Source organism: Polypterus senegalus, chromosome 8 (genome assembly GCF_016835505.1).
Source record: "Polypterus senegalus isolate Bchr_013 chromosome 8, ASM1683550v1, whole genome shotgun sequence".
In the NCBI taxonomy this organism is placed as follows: Eukaryota; Metazoa; Chordata; class Cladistia; order Polypteriformes; family Polypteridae; genus Polypterus; species Polypterus senegalus.
The window spans coordinates 57,204,384-57,221,432 of record NC_053161.1 but is presented as its reverse complement, the minus strand read 5'-3'; the positions used below and the strand labels follow the sequence as shown (position 1 = coordinate 57,221,432).

Below are 17,049 nucleotides of genomic sequence, written 5' to 3'. Positions count from 1 at the left end.
GTAGAATAAATGTTTCAAATGTGGTACTTCTTTTTGGCTCACTCTGTATGTATATATGTACTGTATGTATGTATATTTTAGTTTTTGAGATTAAAAAAACAAATGCAAATGACCTGCAGTAGAAATGATGCTTAGTCAACTGAAGATATTTCACCAAGAATGAAAAATGTGTCATACTTTATATGCTTTTAAGAAGTTGTGGATTACTGAAGTTAATTACAAATAGATGTTAATGGTGATGAGGACGCATCTATGTCTGGATTAAGGATGCAATTAAAATCATAACCAAGTACAAAATTAGGAGGTTTAGAAAAGTTTAGAAAAGAAACTCTTGCAAGCCTGTTTCTTAGTAATTGATGACGGCAATGTATGCTTGTTTGAAAATAAAAAGCTTTATTTCTTTAAAGAAACTATAAATGCAAGTACCACAGAGTTTTTGTTTTTATTTTCAGTGATTTGATAGTCTAGAAACAAGGAATACATATAGGTTTCCTTCACAAATGATGTTAAACCACAACTGAAAAAGTAATAATTAAAATCTGAGGGTAGGTTTAAATGTAAAAGTCAACATCTATATCTAAAAAATAAAAGAGAAATTGTAGCATTTAAGTGACATAACTGTTATTTGCATTTTCATATGTGCATTTTTGCAAAACCCTGAAATTTGTAGACTTTCTTTGAAAAATATTTACCCACTATAAAGGATACATAATACATACAGATTTAGAAGGGCAACATATAATATTCAAGACGTCAGTCACTCTGCAAAGGAATTTTTCTTTCTCTTTCATTCTGATAAATTGTAGAGAACCATTACCACTTGCACCAGCACACAGTTTTATGCATAGGCCATTAGGCTTCTGAAATACCACTTTTATGGACATTGTTTCTTGTGTATATCATCTGATACTGTACTTAATTTATGATGAATATGGCTATTTGTAGTAGTGTATCACTCTCATTAGGTTGTTGGAAATTTGCAAGTAGGATTTTAATTTAGTAAGTATACATTAAATAAAATATGAACCTGAACTTTTTAATCTATTAAAAATTCAAAATAAGCACTAAATGTTATTTGGCTATAGTCAGTTCCCTCACATTTCGCATATCAATTTAAGAATACAAAACACTGACAATGTTAATGAATCTTTTATCAAACACAGATTAAAAACAAACCTGATGTAAATTTCTGGAACAAACAGCAACCAATTTCCTGTACTTTTTCATTTTTTGAGAAAGATTCCATTGCGCTCATTATCAAGCTGTAGCATCTTTCATTTCCGGACATCAGAACTTCTACATTGCTAACTAAAATAAAAGAATGAAAATGGATTATAAATAGTGATTAAATTGATATAATTTATAGAAATAGCATGAATAGAATTCTACATCCATCTGCTGCATACTCGTTTTAATTAGAAGAAATTCATAAAGACCATGCAGTGATATTTATTCAAATGTTCTTGTGTGAAAAGGATTCTGTTTCTGCTAAAATGAAACAAAAGGTACATTTGGATTTTTTTAAACATGCATGAAATTAATTTAATTTACCTACTAAATATTTATAATGATCAAATATTCTGCTGTTAAAAATATAAAATCCATTTAGAAAAGTTTTGTAGGTCACTACCAAAACTTGTATTTCTACAAAAATGTTTCAGTAAATTTGGATTCACGCAATCTCTTACCATCAACCTGAATGCACATGTAATACCTTTTTTAAAGTCCAAAGCTCCCAATCCATACTTTTCTAATTAAATACAATGCTATCTTGGACTAGTCTGTGTCCGTTTCCACTGCTGTCTATATTATGTAAATGATCTGTTCCGTGGGACAATGAGTTTAAAATGGAGCAATCAAGCTGTGACTAAGGTGCAGACTTTTCAACAAACTAACGATCATAAATGTTTTTTAATAATTGGTTGGTAATCATTTGTGGTAAATGAATGCATTAAATCTAAAACCCATGCACATCATTAAAGTGCTAGGTTTACTCCCTAGAAAAGTGTTGTCAGTCCTTTCCTGCAGTTGTCTTCAGTTGCTGCATGTTTGTTGGTTTTTCTGCCTTCAGTTTTGTCTTCAGCAAGTAAAATGCATGTTCAGTTTGGTCGAGCTCCAGTGACTGATCCTGTCATTAAAAATGTTCCACTTGTTGACCTTTATAAAGCACTTGGGCTGCTTTCACAGGTTGGTTCATTGTCTATCTTTAACATGTAGCACCAACTTGTCAATTTTTGCAGCATTTGGATGAATCTGAGCAGACAGTATAGCCCTATACAATTCAGAATTCATCCTGCTGCTTCTTTCAGCTGTCATATCTATACTAATAAAAGGCAAAGCCTTCACTCACTGATTGACTCACTCACTCACTCACTGACTCATCACTAATTCTCCAACTTCCCATGTGGGTGGAAGTCTGAAATTTGGCAGGCTCATTCCTTACAGCTTCCTTACAAAAGTTGGGCAGGTTTCATTTCGAAATTCTACGTGTAACAGTCATAACTGGAAGCTATATTTCTCTATATACTGTAATGGAGTGGAGCTCGAAAGTCGTGGGGGGGCGGAGTTTCATGTGACATCATCACGCCTCCCACGTAATCACGTGAACTGACTGTCAACGCACTACGTAGAAAACAAGGAAGAGCTCCAAAAAGCGCTGAAGAAAACATGCATTATATAATTGAGAAGGCAGCGAAACAATAAGAAGCGAGCGAGTGACATATACAACCATATTCATGAGTGCTGCTACTTCGGAAACAAAGCACGGTGTAAACCTAAAGTTTAAATTAAGTTCATAGACAGGCTGCCGCTGGCGTTTGTCATGCCCACGGGTAATGCGGGATACAAGTTTAATAAGAGGACGCAGGATATAAACGAGAGTTTTGATCACTTTGTAACTAAGTTAAAATTGCAGGTGAAGGCTGTGCTTATGCAAATTCCGAGAGACTGTGTTTGTGGGGAATTGTCATTTAAGGAAGGTGGGGGAGTCACGTCATCATCTCCCCTCCCATTCACCTCATTTCGCTCTGAGCTGAGCTCCGCAGCTAACGCAGTCTTATGGAAGCGACTTTGTGATGCTGTCACCAAATACTCACAGAAAAATCCACAAGTTAATACACACGCTGTCTCTAGAGTTTCTCCATACTGAATCCTCCAGGCACTACTTACAAAAAGTTACAGTGACAATCGTGTTACGTTATTTTTAAAATGTTTCCTTTTCTTAGCACAAGCACAGCTGAGAAGCTTCGATGCATGTGCTCCATAACTCGTTAAAAAATAATGCATTTAATCACACTTTCAATTCCAAGCAATGGGGAACTTCTGTCAATGCATGATTTCCTGGTACACCGATTACATTGATCAGCGCTTCCCGATTCATTTTACCCTTGCACCCCCTTGGTTTGAGAAGAAGTATGAAAAAATATGAGGTTAACATACAGATCACCAATTGAATATTTATGAATAATCGATTCGCCATCAATAATTGTTTTGGTAAAGCCATACTCGGTGTAATCCTCTTTCCATTTTATAAATTTTCCGCCACTAGCCATGATTAAATGAACGGTAAAAAAGTAAGAGCGAAGCGAGGGTGACTTATTCAGGCAGGCAGGCAACAGCTCAATAGCTCGAATTTGGATATAAGTGGGTTCTATTTAGTCGCCAGAAATATCTTTGGTAGGAATGGAAGTTGACTTTAGTCTTTAAATTTCTATTGTGAAGAAAAATTTATGAAATGATGACTAAATTTAACTATATAAAGTCAAAACTTGTATATATAAAGTCATTTCTGAATATATAAAGTCAAAACTTGAATATATAAAGTCAGCGCTGGAATATATAAAGTCAAAACTTGAATATATAAAGTAATTCCCAAATATATAAAGTCAAAACCTGAGTATATAAAGACGGCGTTGGAATATGTAAAGTTAAAACTTGAATATATAAAGTCAGCGTCGAAATATATAATGACAGCGCTGGAATATTGTTGTGATGTGAGATTTTACATATAACTTGATAAATGTTTTGTATATCTTTATTTAGGCAAACCAATGTAATTTAGTGGTACCTTGGTGAGAGGCATTCTTGTTTATCCCCCCCATGTTTGTGACTTTTCTTTGGGGGATGTGTCTTAAACCAGTTTGATGAGCATTTCTTTACTAAAGTCTTTTCCCCCATCCCCCACACAAAGCCAGGTTAGTGTAATATATGGTCTGGGGGGGGGGGCAGGAGATAAGATGTTCTATTTCACCCATTGGTCTGAGGTATGGCTGTTTGGAATTGGCTTGTCTCAGAGGCCTTCAAGTACCATGATATCCTATTCGCTGTAGGGAGTTGGACAGAAAACCTATAAATTTGCTTGCTCAACCACATTCTCTCTCTCTGACTGACATATGATGAAGAAGCATCTCTCTCTCTAACCAACATATGATGGAAGAAGCATCTCTCTTGCTAACCTGTGATGATGAAGACAACAGAATGAAGAGCACAGCGCAGCAGCCATATTGAACAGACATGTGGCTGAAAGCTGAGCACCAATGATGCCTTAACTAGAGACATTTTAAGTAACTGCAAGTCTGTGTGCCACCTGAATTACACATCACCATTTTATCAGGTTGTATGGTTGCCAATATTCAAATGTACTTTGCATTTTGTTATTATTTATGAATATTATCAGTAATACATTATTTTATGTGTAACTTAACTCCTGCTTGTCTTTTTACTACATCTAATTGCCTGAGGTTATAGATATAGAAGGGAAGGTGGGGATGTTATATATAGTGGTAAGTCTGTGAGATTAGGCATTCTAAGGCTACATATTAATAATACAATAGAGGAAAGTAGAGCAATAAATATTACTCTACCAAGATAAAACAAATATATAAAGTCAAACCTTGAATATATAAAGTCAGCGTCGGAATATACAAAGTCAGCGCTGGAATATCCATCCATTTCAAAACATTAACCGAACAGTGTTTTTTTAATTTATTTTTCTGAATACGTTTTTGTTAACTTAGTTCAGTTCGGAGTCGTTTCAATCAATATATTTTGACTTTGACTTTATATATTCAGGAATGAGTTTACAGTAATCCCTCGCTATATTGCGCTTCGACTTTCACGGCTTCACTCTATCGCGGATTTTATATGAAAGCATAACTAAATATATAATGTGAATTTTTCGCTGCTTCGCAGGTTCTGCGGACAATGGGTCTTTTTACTTCCTGCAGATGCTTCCTCAGTTGGTTTGCCCAGTTGATTTCATACAAGGGACGCTATTGGCGGATGACTGAGAAGCTAACCAATCAGAGCACGCAGTTAAGTTCCTGTGTGCTGAATGCAGTGCTAACCAGGAAGTCTCATCTCACTCATTCAGCATCAACGTGTTTCGCTGTGTAAAGAGTTAACTTTTGTGCATAGTCAAGCCCTTCATTATGGCTTCAAAACGATCTGCTCCTGCTACTGCTTCAATGAGGCTATGATTCTTTTTATTTAAAAAGTAGGAAAGGAATACAAGATCTATGGCCGCAGTGTCCTTTTAACCAGGGTGCAAAATGAGTTGTAAGTGGATGTAATAAGGCAGTACTCTAGATGGAATCTGCTTTAGGGATTTGGATTGAAGTCTACCGGAAGAAGAACGGCGGCGGTGATATACAGTTGCCCAAAGAGGCTCCTTTAGAAGAGCTGTAACGCTCTCCTTTGTTGTGCAGTAAAACTAAACTCATCGTTATTGGACAAGTCGTCGTGTCATTGTTGGTGAGTAACTATATATTCAAGTTTTGACTTTATATATTCCAGTGCTGACTTTATATATTCAAGTTTTGACTATATATTCTGAGGCCGACTTTATATATTCAGAAAATCAATGTATTTGCCTGTTTGGCACCCCATAGTATATGTGTGTGTGTATATATTTTTAAAATCTTTCCTTTTCTTTTTCATAATTTCTTTAACACACTACTTCTCCGCTGCAAAGCACGGGTATTCTGCTAGTCATCAATAAAACCACTTCCGTTGTTTGCCATACATGCTGTAACACTGAATCTAACCTGTTTTCACAGATGATACATGATGTTGGCATAGCATAGTATGCTTCGGATCATGAGCCTTTCCTTCCCTTCTCCATACTCTTCTTTTCCCATCATTCTGGTACATGTTTAACTTTGTTTCAGCTGTCCAAAGAATATTGTTCCACAACTGGGCAGGATTTTTTAGATGTTTTCTGGCAAAGTCTAATATGGACTTCCTATTCATGATGCTTCTTGTTGTGTTATATCTTGTGGTAAATTCGATTTGCTTTCATGAAGTCTTCTCTTGATTATAGACTTTGACAATGACACGCTTACTGGAGTGTTCTTAACTTGACTACATGTTGTGAAGAGGTATTTCTTCACTAAGGATAGAATTCTGTTATCATCCAGCACAGTTGTCTTCTATGGTTGTACAGGCTTTTTGGTGTTGCTGAGGTCACCACTGCATTCATTCTTTTTAAGCATGTGCCAAAATAACTGATTTGACAATTCCAAATAGGAGGATAAATCCAAAAGTAAAGGCAATTTGAAAATTATGAGGAACCACAAAAGACAAAATACAACATATTTGCAATGGCTTATGAGTTCTTTGAACATGTGCAGTGCTCTGCCATTAGTCGGCCATTAGTCTGGTTAAAAAAAAGGATAAATGAATACAGATGATCTGCTGTGGGATTTCGCCATTTTTAAACAATGTGCCATAGTGAGATTTCTTTGGGCAACGGGGAGAAACCTGTTGAAATTCAGCAAAGAATAATTGCTTATGTAGATCAGTAAGATGTTTGGGTACCCAGCTTGCGCAAACTTTATAGTACCTCAAGTCATTATGCACTACGGCATGTGCATATCCACAGTAGATATCCAAATGTGCTATAACAGCAGACAACACAATCCATCGTTCTTCTCGGATGAAGGCTTTTGCCATGATGATTTGGGCTTCATCAGTTACACTTGTTCTTCCCACTTTAAACCTTTCTACACATCCATAAACATTTTAAATTGAGTCACACTGTTTTCACTTCTGAACTGAGCCAGAAAACTAAATATGGTCCACTGTTCAACAATGGTGCAATCCTGCAGTGGAGCGTCCATGTTCATCTGACCTAAGCTTCAACTAGACTAACAGCTCTGCACCGTGCATTTTCGAACATCTCAAATGTTTTATTGCATCAGGTTCTATCTGTTGTGGTTACTGCTCAATTTTGAAATTGCCTTAAGTTTTCAATTTATCCTCATATTTAAACATTCTTTGTGATGGACTGTTTTGTTTTTTCAGCCTAACGATGATGGCCTGCTTTACTTTCATTGACAGCTCTTACACTGAGAGTTCACAGAAACAGCTTCCAAAAGGAAATTTCACACTTATAACTGCTTAATTATTAATAACATGATAAGGGAACTTCCTACACCTGGCTGTGGAACAGATTGCCAGTCAATTGTCTAATTACTTTTGATAAGGGGGTTTGAGGGGGCAACACATTAAGAAGTGTTGTAATTCTTATAGCATTCGTCCAATTTAAATGTAAATATCATCAAGTTAAAGCTGACAATTTGAAGTTTCAGCGCAAATTCATTATATAGCTTCAACTCAAGTATGTTTTGTTGAAAAGCAAAAATAACTATATGTTTAAATACTAATGCACAAATATGCACGTCAAGACTGCTGAGTTACATGCATTTATCTCTTAAAGTAGAAAAATGTAATGATCTGAATATAATTTACAGCCTAAATGACAGTACAATTTTAATAAGTTGCATAATCATTGTTTCTAAAACAACACAGCTCTCTCATGAATGTGCTCATATTTACTCAAATACACTCTGCTTAGAATAAAAAGCAAATATTAAATATACCCTTCAAGTCTGGGAGATGACATAATGGCAAGAAATAACAATGTGTGAATACAAACTAACTCAAAGCTGTACCAGAAATTTAAAATATATAACCATATTTATCTGGAAACTATACTATTAGTAGTAGTGGTAGTAGTAGTATTAATAAAAGTAATAATAATAATGCCTTATAAGACAAATGTTTAACAATAAAATATAGCTATAGGATTTCTTTCTCATCAATTAGAAGGTCAATTTAAAAGTAAATATATTCCAATCTTAATTGTAGCTTTGGTTGAATATAATAACAGTTTTAAACATCTAACATATACTAACTTAAAATAAGTTTTTATCATTTTTCTATTAACATCGGCCAACTCTTAGTGGACCTTTAGTATAAAACAATCATTTTCTGTGAAGGTAATGTATCTTTCTTCAGAGAGGTTTACCATTGTTCAAATAATGTCATATTTCTAATTTAAAATTTATGGCATCTGGCCATGTAGAGCCAGATTAGTAAAGTAAACCTTCAGTAGTGGCAGGTACACAAAGAAGCAAAAACAAAAAAAGTTTGAATGGTATTTCCTTTCCATGGCCATCTATCTACAACTTTAGGATTATCCATCATGGCACTGTTTGGGGCAGCCACAGTTGTTTGGTCTCTGCTTATGTGTTTACTGTTTTTGTTATTAACTTTGATTCTTGTAATAAAACAAGTAATACATACATCCAAAATCAAGTACTGACTATTTGGAATGGTCTGCAAACACCCACAACTGAAAAAAGCATACTTGCATGCAGAATTACTATATCTGAACCCTCTGGCTGCAAATGTGCAGTATAGACCCGGTAATGCACACCTGAAGCAGAGGAGGGCTAAGGGTATAGGATCTCTCATGCACTTCAGGAGCCACAATATCGAGCACCTTTTCCCATCTGCTTTTATATAAAGCCACGATCACTGTTTAGCACTGTTGCTCTCTCACATGTGATGAAGACCATGGAGCGGCTGCTGCTTCGAGACCTGAGGCCACAGGTCCGCCACGCCCTCGACCCTCTACAGTTTGCATACCAGGTGAAGGTGGGAGCGGAGGATGCCATCATCTACAGTGGGTACGGAAAGTATTCAGACCCCCTTCAATTTTTCACTCTTTGTTATATTGCAGCCATTTGCTAAAATCATTTAAATTAACTTTTTCCCTCATTAATGTACACACAGCACCCCATATTGACAGACAAAAAAAAAGAATTTTTGAAATTGTTGCAGATTTATTAAAAAAGAAAAACTGAAATATCACATGGTCCTAAGTATTCAGACCCTTTGCTCAGTAATTAGTAGAAGCACCCTTTTGAGCTAATATAGCCATGAGTCTTCTTGGAAAAGATGCAACAAGTTTTTCACACCTGGATTTGGGGATCCTCTGCTATTCCTCCTTGCAGATCCTCTTCGGTTCCTTCAGGTTGGATGGTAAACGTTGGTGGAGATGCTCAATTGGGTTTAAGTCAGGGCTCTGGCTGGGCCATTCAAGAACAGTTACAGAGTTGTTGTGAAGCCACTCCTTCATTATTTTAGCTGTGTGCTTAGGGTCATTGTCTTGTTGGAAGGTAAACCTTCGGCCCAGTCTGAGGTCCTTAACACTCTGGAGAAGGTTTTTGTCCAGGATATCCCTGTACTTGGACGCATTCATCTTTCCCTCGATTGCAACCAGTCCTCCTATCCCTGCAGCTGAAAAACACCCCCACAGCATGATGCTGCCACCGCCATGCTTCACTGTGGGGACTGTATTGGAGATGAGCAGTGCCTGGTTGTCTCCACACATACCGTTTAGAATTAAGGCCAAAAAATTCTATCTTGGTCTCATCAGACCACAGAATCTTATTTCTCACCATCTCAGAGTCCTTCAGATGTCTTTTAGCAAACTCCAAGTCCCTGACTTGCACCCCAAAACACAAGGCTTGTCTGAGTACTTTAGCAAAACCAGCTTTATTCAGCTTGAAACAGGAACAGCACGGTTATCAATTGTAGCAGGAACTGCCACTCTCCTATACTCAGACACAACAGTAAGGTAGGGTTGTGCCCAAGTTAATGGCCAAGTAATACTGTTCTCTGCATCACCAATTGAGATCTTTTCTGTTTGCTTCGGTAAAGAGCTGCCACAGCTCTGTGAGCCTACTGTTGCCCCAGAAGGGCAATGATCGCACTTCAGGATGCTCTTCGGTGTGTGTTCAGTTGGAGGAGGTCCCAAGAGAGTTAAAAAACCTCACATTTTCGTGAATGAGTGCCGCATTAATAGGAATGTTTCTTGAACGAGCATCACTGAACCACACAAAAATGGCATTTTTTGTGCCTTCAAATGCAACAGTTCGCATACATTTGCAAACCAAGATTTTTCTTCTTTTTTTGCTCGGTCTTTCAAGAAAGTCGACAGTGTCACTGGCGAAACTCCAAATTCACTGGCAAGGTCTTTTTTCTTTTTGCCGCAATCGGGAGCTGCAAAAATTTGAAGTTCTTGTTTCTAATATAAACTGTTATCGTTTCTTCATATCTGCCGTTTCAATAGGAGAGTGACAATGAGTTACATTCCGACGGATGTTTTTCAAATGTTGATGAGCAATAAGCAAAAGGTATTACTGAAAACCATCAAAAACAAAAACAGCAAAAAACAGTACGAGGAAAGTCCAAAGAAAGAAAAAAAAAAATTAGGATGTTTCTGTTTGGGGATCATTGTGCACAACTGAGCTGCGACCACAGAACTAACTGCTCTATGGATGATTTATTCAACCATTTCAAGGTTAATTCGTTGTAATAAAAGTATCTGCTGAATGTACTTTGTAGTAACGACATTTCTATAGACTCGTGTCATATGGGGAAACTGTCGTGACCATCAAATACTTCATTGTAATGAAAATTTAATTGTAAAGATATTCATTGTAACGGTATTTAACCTGTAATAATAAATACAACAGCATTGGTGACTACTGGCTGGCTCCTCATTCTAAAGCAAAACTACTTTATAAGAAACTAGCAAAATACCCGCGCTTCGCAGCGGCGAAGTACTGCCTTAAAATTTTTATTAAGAAGAAAATTAAACCTTTTAAAACTAAGGGAAAATATACCAATAATAATTTGTTAAGGATTTCTCTATATACCACAACGTCAGTTTGACCCTCCGGTTGTAATATGACCAAGCTGTGCGCTGAGCTTACTCTTGAGCATGCAATGTGTACGCCATGTGAAAAGAATCTTGTCTCAAATCTCACAGCTTGGATTGCTGCTGTCATAATCGGTTTGAGTTTCATGGTTTGTTTCAATTATGACAGTATTTGCAGGACTTGTGTTGAAGTGACATTCGGCATCTATCAAGCGTTGTAAGCATGCAACCGGTTTCATCGATAACTTCACATCCAGCTTTTGAGAGTTTAAAGATTCATAAACATCAAAGTGTGCGCTACTGAAATCGTCACCTGTGAATCTAAGATGTTTAAAAGGCACTGGCGGTTGTCGAAAGGTGTAAAATATTTGGCCATTTCGATACAATTGAAAGCGACAACCAAACAATTCAGCGGCAGCCATCAACTCACATGCAGATGCATAGGTGAAGGGCTTAAGCATTTCACTCTTATAGTGCTCCTGTGTAGTATAATTATCTCCTGTACCGTCATCAGTCCACACCATGAACCTGTCCCAGTCATTCAATACATAAGACACAATGTTCCTCCAGATATCAAGAGTGAGCCTGATATGGCCGTGCAATATGTAACTAAGAGAATGGAAAAGGCAGGTGCCATCTCTGGGCATGGAAACCACTCGGTAATTGACAGTTCTTTGATCGATGGTGATCACCTCGATAGACATGTTAATGGGGGTATGGCTGGAATGATAAAGGAAATGGGTACCTGAACAATGTAAAGTAAGTCTAAAATACCTACACAATAACTATAATCATTATAAACAAACAATAAAACAGTGGAGAAGCCGTGGATTAAATAAAAAGGCTGTAGTTATCAGCAGGGAGACATGAATCCCGTGGCGAAGCAAGGAAGGGAATGTAGAGACTGGAGCGACGGATGGCCTTATATAGGCAGGCAGCCAACAACATGGGAGGTGTTGGGATGGGGAACCCAACGCTGCCTCACGCGGTGACCGAGCTGTAGGTTATGGACGTATATATGTACGTAAGTAGGATTCAGTTAGCGCTGAGAACCCGTGTACCAAATTTCTTGAAGATGGGCCCATAAGTAACAAAGACAGTTGAAAAGTTCAATATGGCGGCCGACAGAGGCATCATACCACCAAAATAAGTACCATATTTCAGCCTTCTACCTACACGGGAAGTTGGAGAATTAGTGACATTGGAAACGTCAATATGGCGGCCGACAGTGACATCATACCACTGAAATAAGTACGTACATCGGTTTTGGTTAGCACAGGGAAGCCACCTACCAAATTTCGTGAAGATGGGGCCATAAATAAGCAAGTTCAACATGGCGAACATTGTCAACCGTTATGACCGTTACGCGTAGAATTTCAAAATGAAACCTGCTTAACTTTTGTAAGTCAGCTGTAAGGAATGAGCCTGCCAAATTTCAGCCTTCTTCCTACACGGGAAGTTGGAGAATTTGTGACGTTAGAAAGTTCAATACGGCAGCCGACAGTGGTGTCATACCACCGAAATAAGTACGTACATTGGTTTTGGTTAGCGCAGGGAAGCCACCTACCAAATTTCGTGAAGATGTGGTCAGCTTTCTACCTACACAGGAAGTTGGAGAATTAGTGATGAGTGAGTGAGTGAGTCAGTGAGTGATTGAGTCAGTGAATGAGTGAATCAGTGAGGACTTTGCCATTTATTAGTATAGATACACATATATACATATAGTAAAATACCCGTGCTTTGCAGCAGAAAAGTAGTGTGTTGAAGAAGTAATGAAAAAGAAAAGGAAACATTTTGAAAATAACGTAACATGATTGTCAATGTAATCAATGTAATTGTTTTGTCACTGTTATGAATGTTGCTGTCGTATATATATACACATCTATCTATCTATCTCTATATATATATATATATATATATATATATATATATATATATATATATATATATATATATAATAAATAAATATATATATATATATATATATAAATATATATATATATATATAAATATATATATATATATATACTAGAGAATACCAGGCCAGGAGAAGTAGTGTTTTAAAGAAGGTACTAAAAAGAAAAGGAAAAATTTCAAAAATAACGTAACATGATTGTTAATGTAATTGTTTTGTCATTGATATGAGTGTTGTTCTCATATCTATCTATCTATCTATCTATGTTGTTCTCATATCTATCTATATATATATATATCTATATATATATACCTCTATCTATCTATGTATATATATCTCTATCTATCTATCTATCTATATATATATCTCTATCTATATATATCTCTATCTATCTATATATATATAGCAGAATACCAAGCAGAGCCGGAGAAGTAGTGTGTTAAAGAAGGTACAAAAAGAAAAGGAAAAATTTTAAAACTAACGTAACATGGTTGATAATGTAATTGTTTTGTCATTGATATGAGTGTTGTTCTCATATCTATCTATATATATATTTCTCTATCTATCTATATATATATATATATATACCCGCGCTTGGCAGCGGAGAAGTAGTGTGTTAAAGAAGGAAAGAGAAAGAAAAGGAAACATTTTAAAAATAATGTAACATGATTGTCAAAGTAATTGTTTTGTGTATTTGGCGGCAGCGTCACAAAGTTGTTTTCGTAGCTGCATCAGAAAATGTACTACGACGTCTGAAACGCCTCCTTTTTACTGTTTTCTCACAGCTTGGATTGCTGCTGTCATATATATATACACACACACACACACACACACACACATACATACATATATATATATATATATATATATATATATATATACACATAAATATATATATATATCTTCATATCTACATATCTATATACATATCTACATATACACACACTCGCACATACATACCTATCTACATCATATATACACACACATACATACATACACACACACAAATTATATACATGTGTGTATGTATGTATGTATGTATGTATGTGTGTGTGTGTGTGTGTGTGTGTGTGTGTGTGTGTGTGTGTGTATATATACACATACATATACTTGTGTGTATGTTTGTATGTGTCTATATGTGTGTGTATAGGTTTGGTCACTGAGTGCAAGGGAAAAATAAATTATAGTCTATAAGTTATTAAACAGTAAAACATTAACGTTTTAAGAAGTACAGGTACATTGAAATTACATTTTCTATGTGAACATTCAAATTTGTGCCTCTGGTAATGTGCCTTACCGGCATTTAAAGAAAATTAGTTTTGTGTCCTCTGCAGTGTTAAGAGAGAAAGGCTTTGGTTTGGGATAAAAGGAAAAAAGGTGTAAAGAAAGGAAAGTTGCCTTTTTCTTTTATATAGTATAGCAAAATACCCGCGCTTCGCAGAAGTAGTGTGTTAAAGAAGCAATGAAAAGAAAAGGAAACATTTTGAAAATAACGTAACCTGATTGTCAATGTAATTGTTTTGTCACTGTTGTGAGTGTTGAGTGTTGTTGTCATATATATATATATATATATATATATATATATATATATATATATATATATATATATATATATATATATATATATATATATATATATTACACACACATAAACATATATATATATATACATACATACACACACACATATATAAGCATATATATACATATACATACATATCTACATATATACACACACAGCTATTTCAGATCAGTGCAATACGCTGTTTGTTAAAACGGTTGACTCCGCTCTTACGTGCAATAACAAATCAAATCATTCAGTTGTCTTTGCTCATATGTCATTTTAGAGCTGGACGCCTGGCATCTTTTTGGCCACAAGTTCGTTTCTGTTTGGTGTGAGGTTCTGTGTTGTGGAGATTCTCAGGATGGATTGCAGGTGCTCATCAGTGAGGCGACTCCTGTGTGCTGTTTTGTTAGTCTTTATCACTGAGAAGAGCTTCTCACACAGATATGTGCTACCAAACATGCACAAGGTTCGAGCCGCATGTAGACGGACTTTTTTTGTTCTTCAAAGTCACCAAAGCGCCGTGCAAACTCAGTGCGCAATAACTCTAGCTTCGCAATAACTTGCAGCATCAAAGGTAGACTTGGTAAAATACCCGTGCTTTGCAGCAGAAAAGTAGTGTGTTGAAGAAGTAATGAAAAAGAAAAGGAAACATTTTGAAAATAACGTAACATGATTGTCAATGTAATCAATGTAATTGTTTTGTCACTGTTATGAATGTTGCTGTCGTATATATATACACATCTATCTATCTATCTCTATATATATATATATATATATATATATATATATATATAAATAAATATATATATATAAATATATATATATATATATACTAGCAGAATACCAGCCTTGGAGAAGTAGTGTTTTAAAGAAGGTACGAAAAGAAAAGGAAAAATTTCAAAATAACGTAACATGATTGTTAATGTAATTGTTTTGTCATTGATATGAGTGTTGTTCTCATATCTATCTATCTATCTATCTATCTATCTATGTTGTTCTCATATCTATCTATGTATATATATCTCTATCTATCTATCTATCTATATATATATCTCTATCTATATATATCTCTATCTATCTATATATATATAGCAGAATACCAGGCTTACATGGAGAAGTAGTGTGTTAAAGAAGGTACAAAAAGAAAAGGAAAAATTTTAAAACTAACGTAACATGGTTGATAATGTAATTGTTTTGTCATTGATATGAGTGTTGTTCTCATATCTATCTATATATATATTTCTCTATCTATCTATATATATATATATATATACCCAGCGGCGGAAGAAGTAGTGTGTTAAAGAAGGAAAGAGAAAGAAAAGGAAACATTTTAAAAATAATGTAACATGATTGTCAAAGTAATTGTTTTGTGTATTTGGCAGCGTCACAAAGTTGTTTTGGTAGCTGCATCAGAAAATGTACTCTGACGTCTGACACGCCTCCTTTTACTGTTTTCTCACAGCTTGGATTGCTGCTGTCATATATATATACACACACACACACACACACACACACACATACATACATATATATATATATATACATATATATACATATATATATATATATACACATAAATATATATATATATCTTCATATCTACATATCTATATACATATCTACATATACACACACTCACATACATACCTATCTACATCATATATACACACAATACATACATACACACACACAAATTATATACATGTGTGTGTGTATGTATGTATGTATGTGTGTGTGTGTGTGTGTGTGTGTGTGTGTGTGTGTGTGTGTATATATACACATACATATACTTGTGTGTATGTTTGTATGTGTCTATATGTGTGTGTATAGGTTTGGTCACTGAGTGCAAGGGAAAAATAAATTATAGTCTATAAGTTATTAAACAGTAAAACATTAACGTTTTAAGAAGTACAGGTACATTGAAATTACATTTTCTATGTGAACATTCAAATTTGTGCCTCTGGTAATGTGCCTTACCGGCATTTAAAGAAAATTAGTTTTGTGTCCTCTGCAGTGTTAAGAGAGAAAGGCTTTGGTTTGGGATAAAAGGAAAAAGGTGTAAAGAAAGGAAAGTTGCCTTTTTTCTTTTATATAGTATAAAAAATACCAGCGCTTACATGGCGGAGTAGTGTGTTAAAGAAGCAATGAAAAGAAAAGGAAACATTTTGAAAATAACGTAACCTAATGGTCAATGTAATTGTTTTGTCACTGTTGTGAGTGTTGAGTGTTGTTGTCATATATATATATATATATACTGTATATACACAGTGATCCCTCGCTATATCACGCTTCGACTTTCGCGGCTTCACTCTATCGCGATTTTTTTCTCATACACACTTACGTCACTACGCATGCGCTTTCTGAGAACTTTTATCTAAGCCCTACGATGGCTCCTAAACGTGCTGCTTTTTCTAAGCCCTCTGACAATAAAACTAAGCGCCGGAGGAAGATGCTTACTATCCAGGAGAAGGTGAAACTCTTGGATATGATTAAAGATGGCAATACCCTACAAAAGCCTCCTCACGCATATGAACAGACAACACCAGCAACTGCCTA

The 17,049-nt window shown here is 35.6% G+C and overlaps 1 protein-coding gene across 3 annotated transcripts in view; it reads right to left on the bottom strand.

The window, feature by feature from the left end:
* The window catches only part of lrrk2 (leucine-rich repeat kinase 2), a 247,705-nt gene that overhangs the window by 215,722 nt on the left and 14,934 nt on the right, over positions 1–17,049 (bottom strand). For all 3 annotated transcript variants that reach the window (XM_039761109.1, XM_039761110.1, XM_039761111.1), the window contains exon 7: positions 1,177–1,308. In XM_039761109.1, coding sequence (XP_039617043.1) covers positions 1,177–1,308 — 132 coding nt within the window. The remainder of the gene's footprint in view (positions 1–1,176; positions 1,309–17,049) is intronic.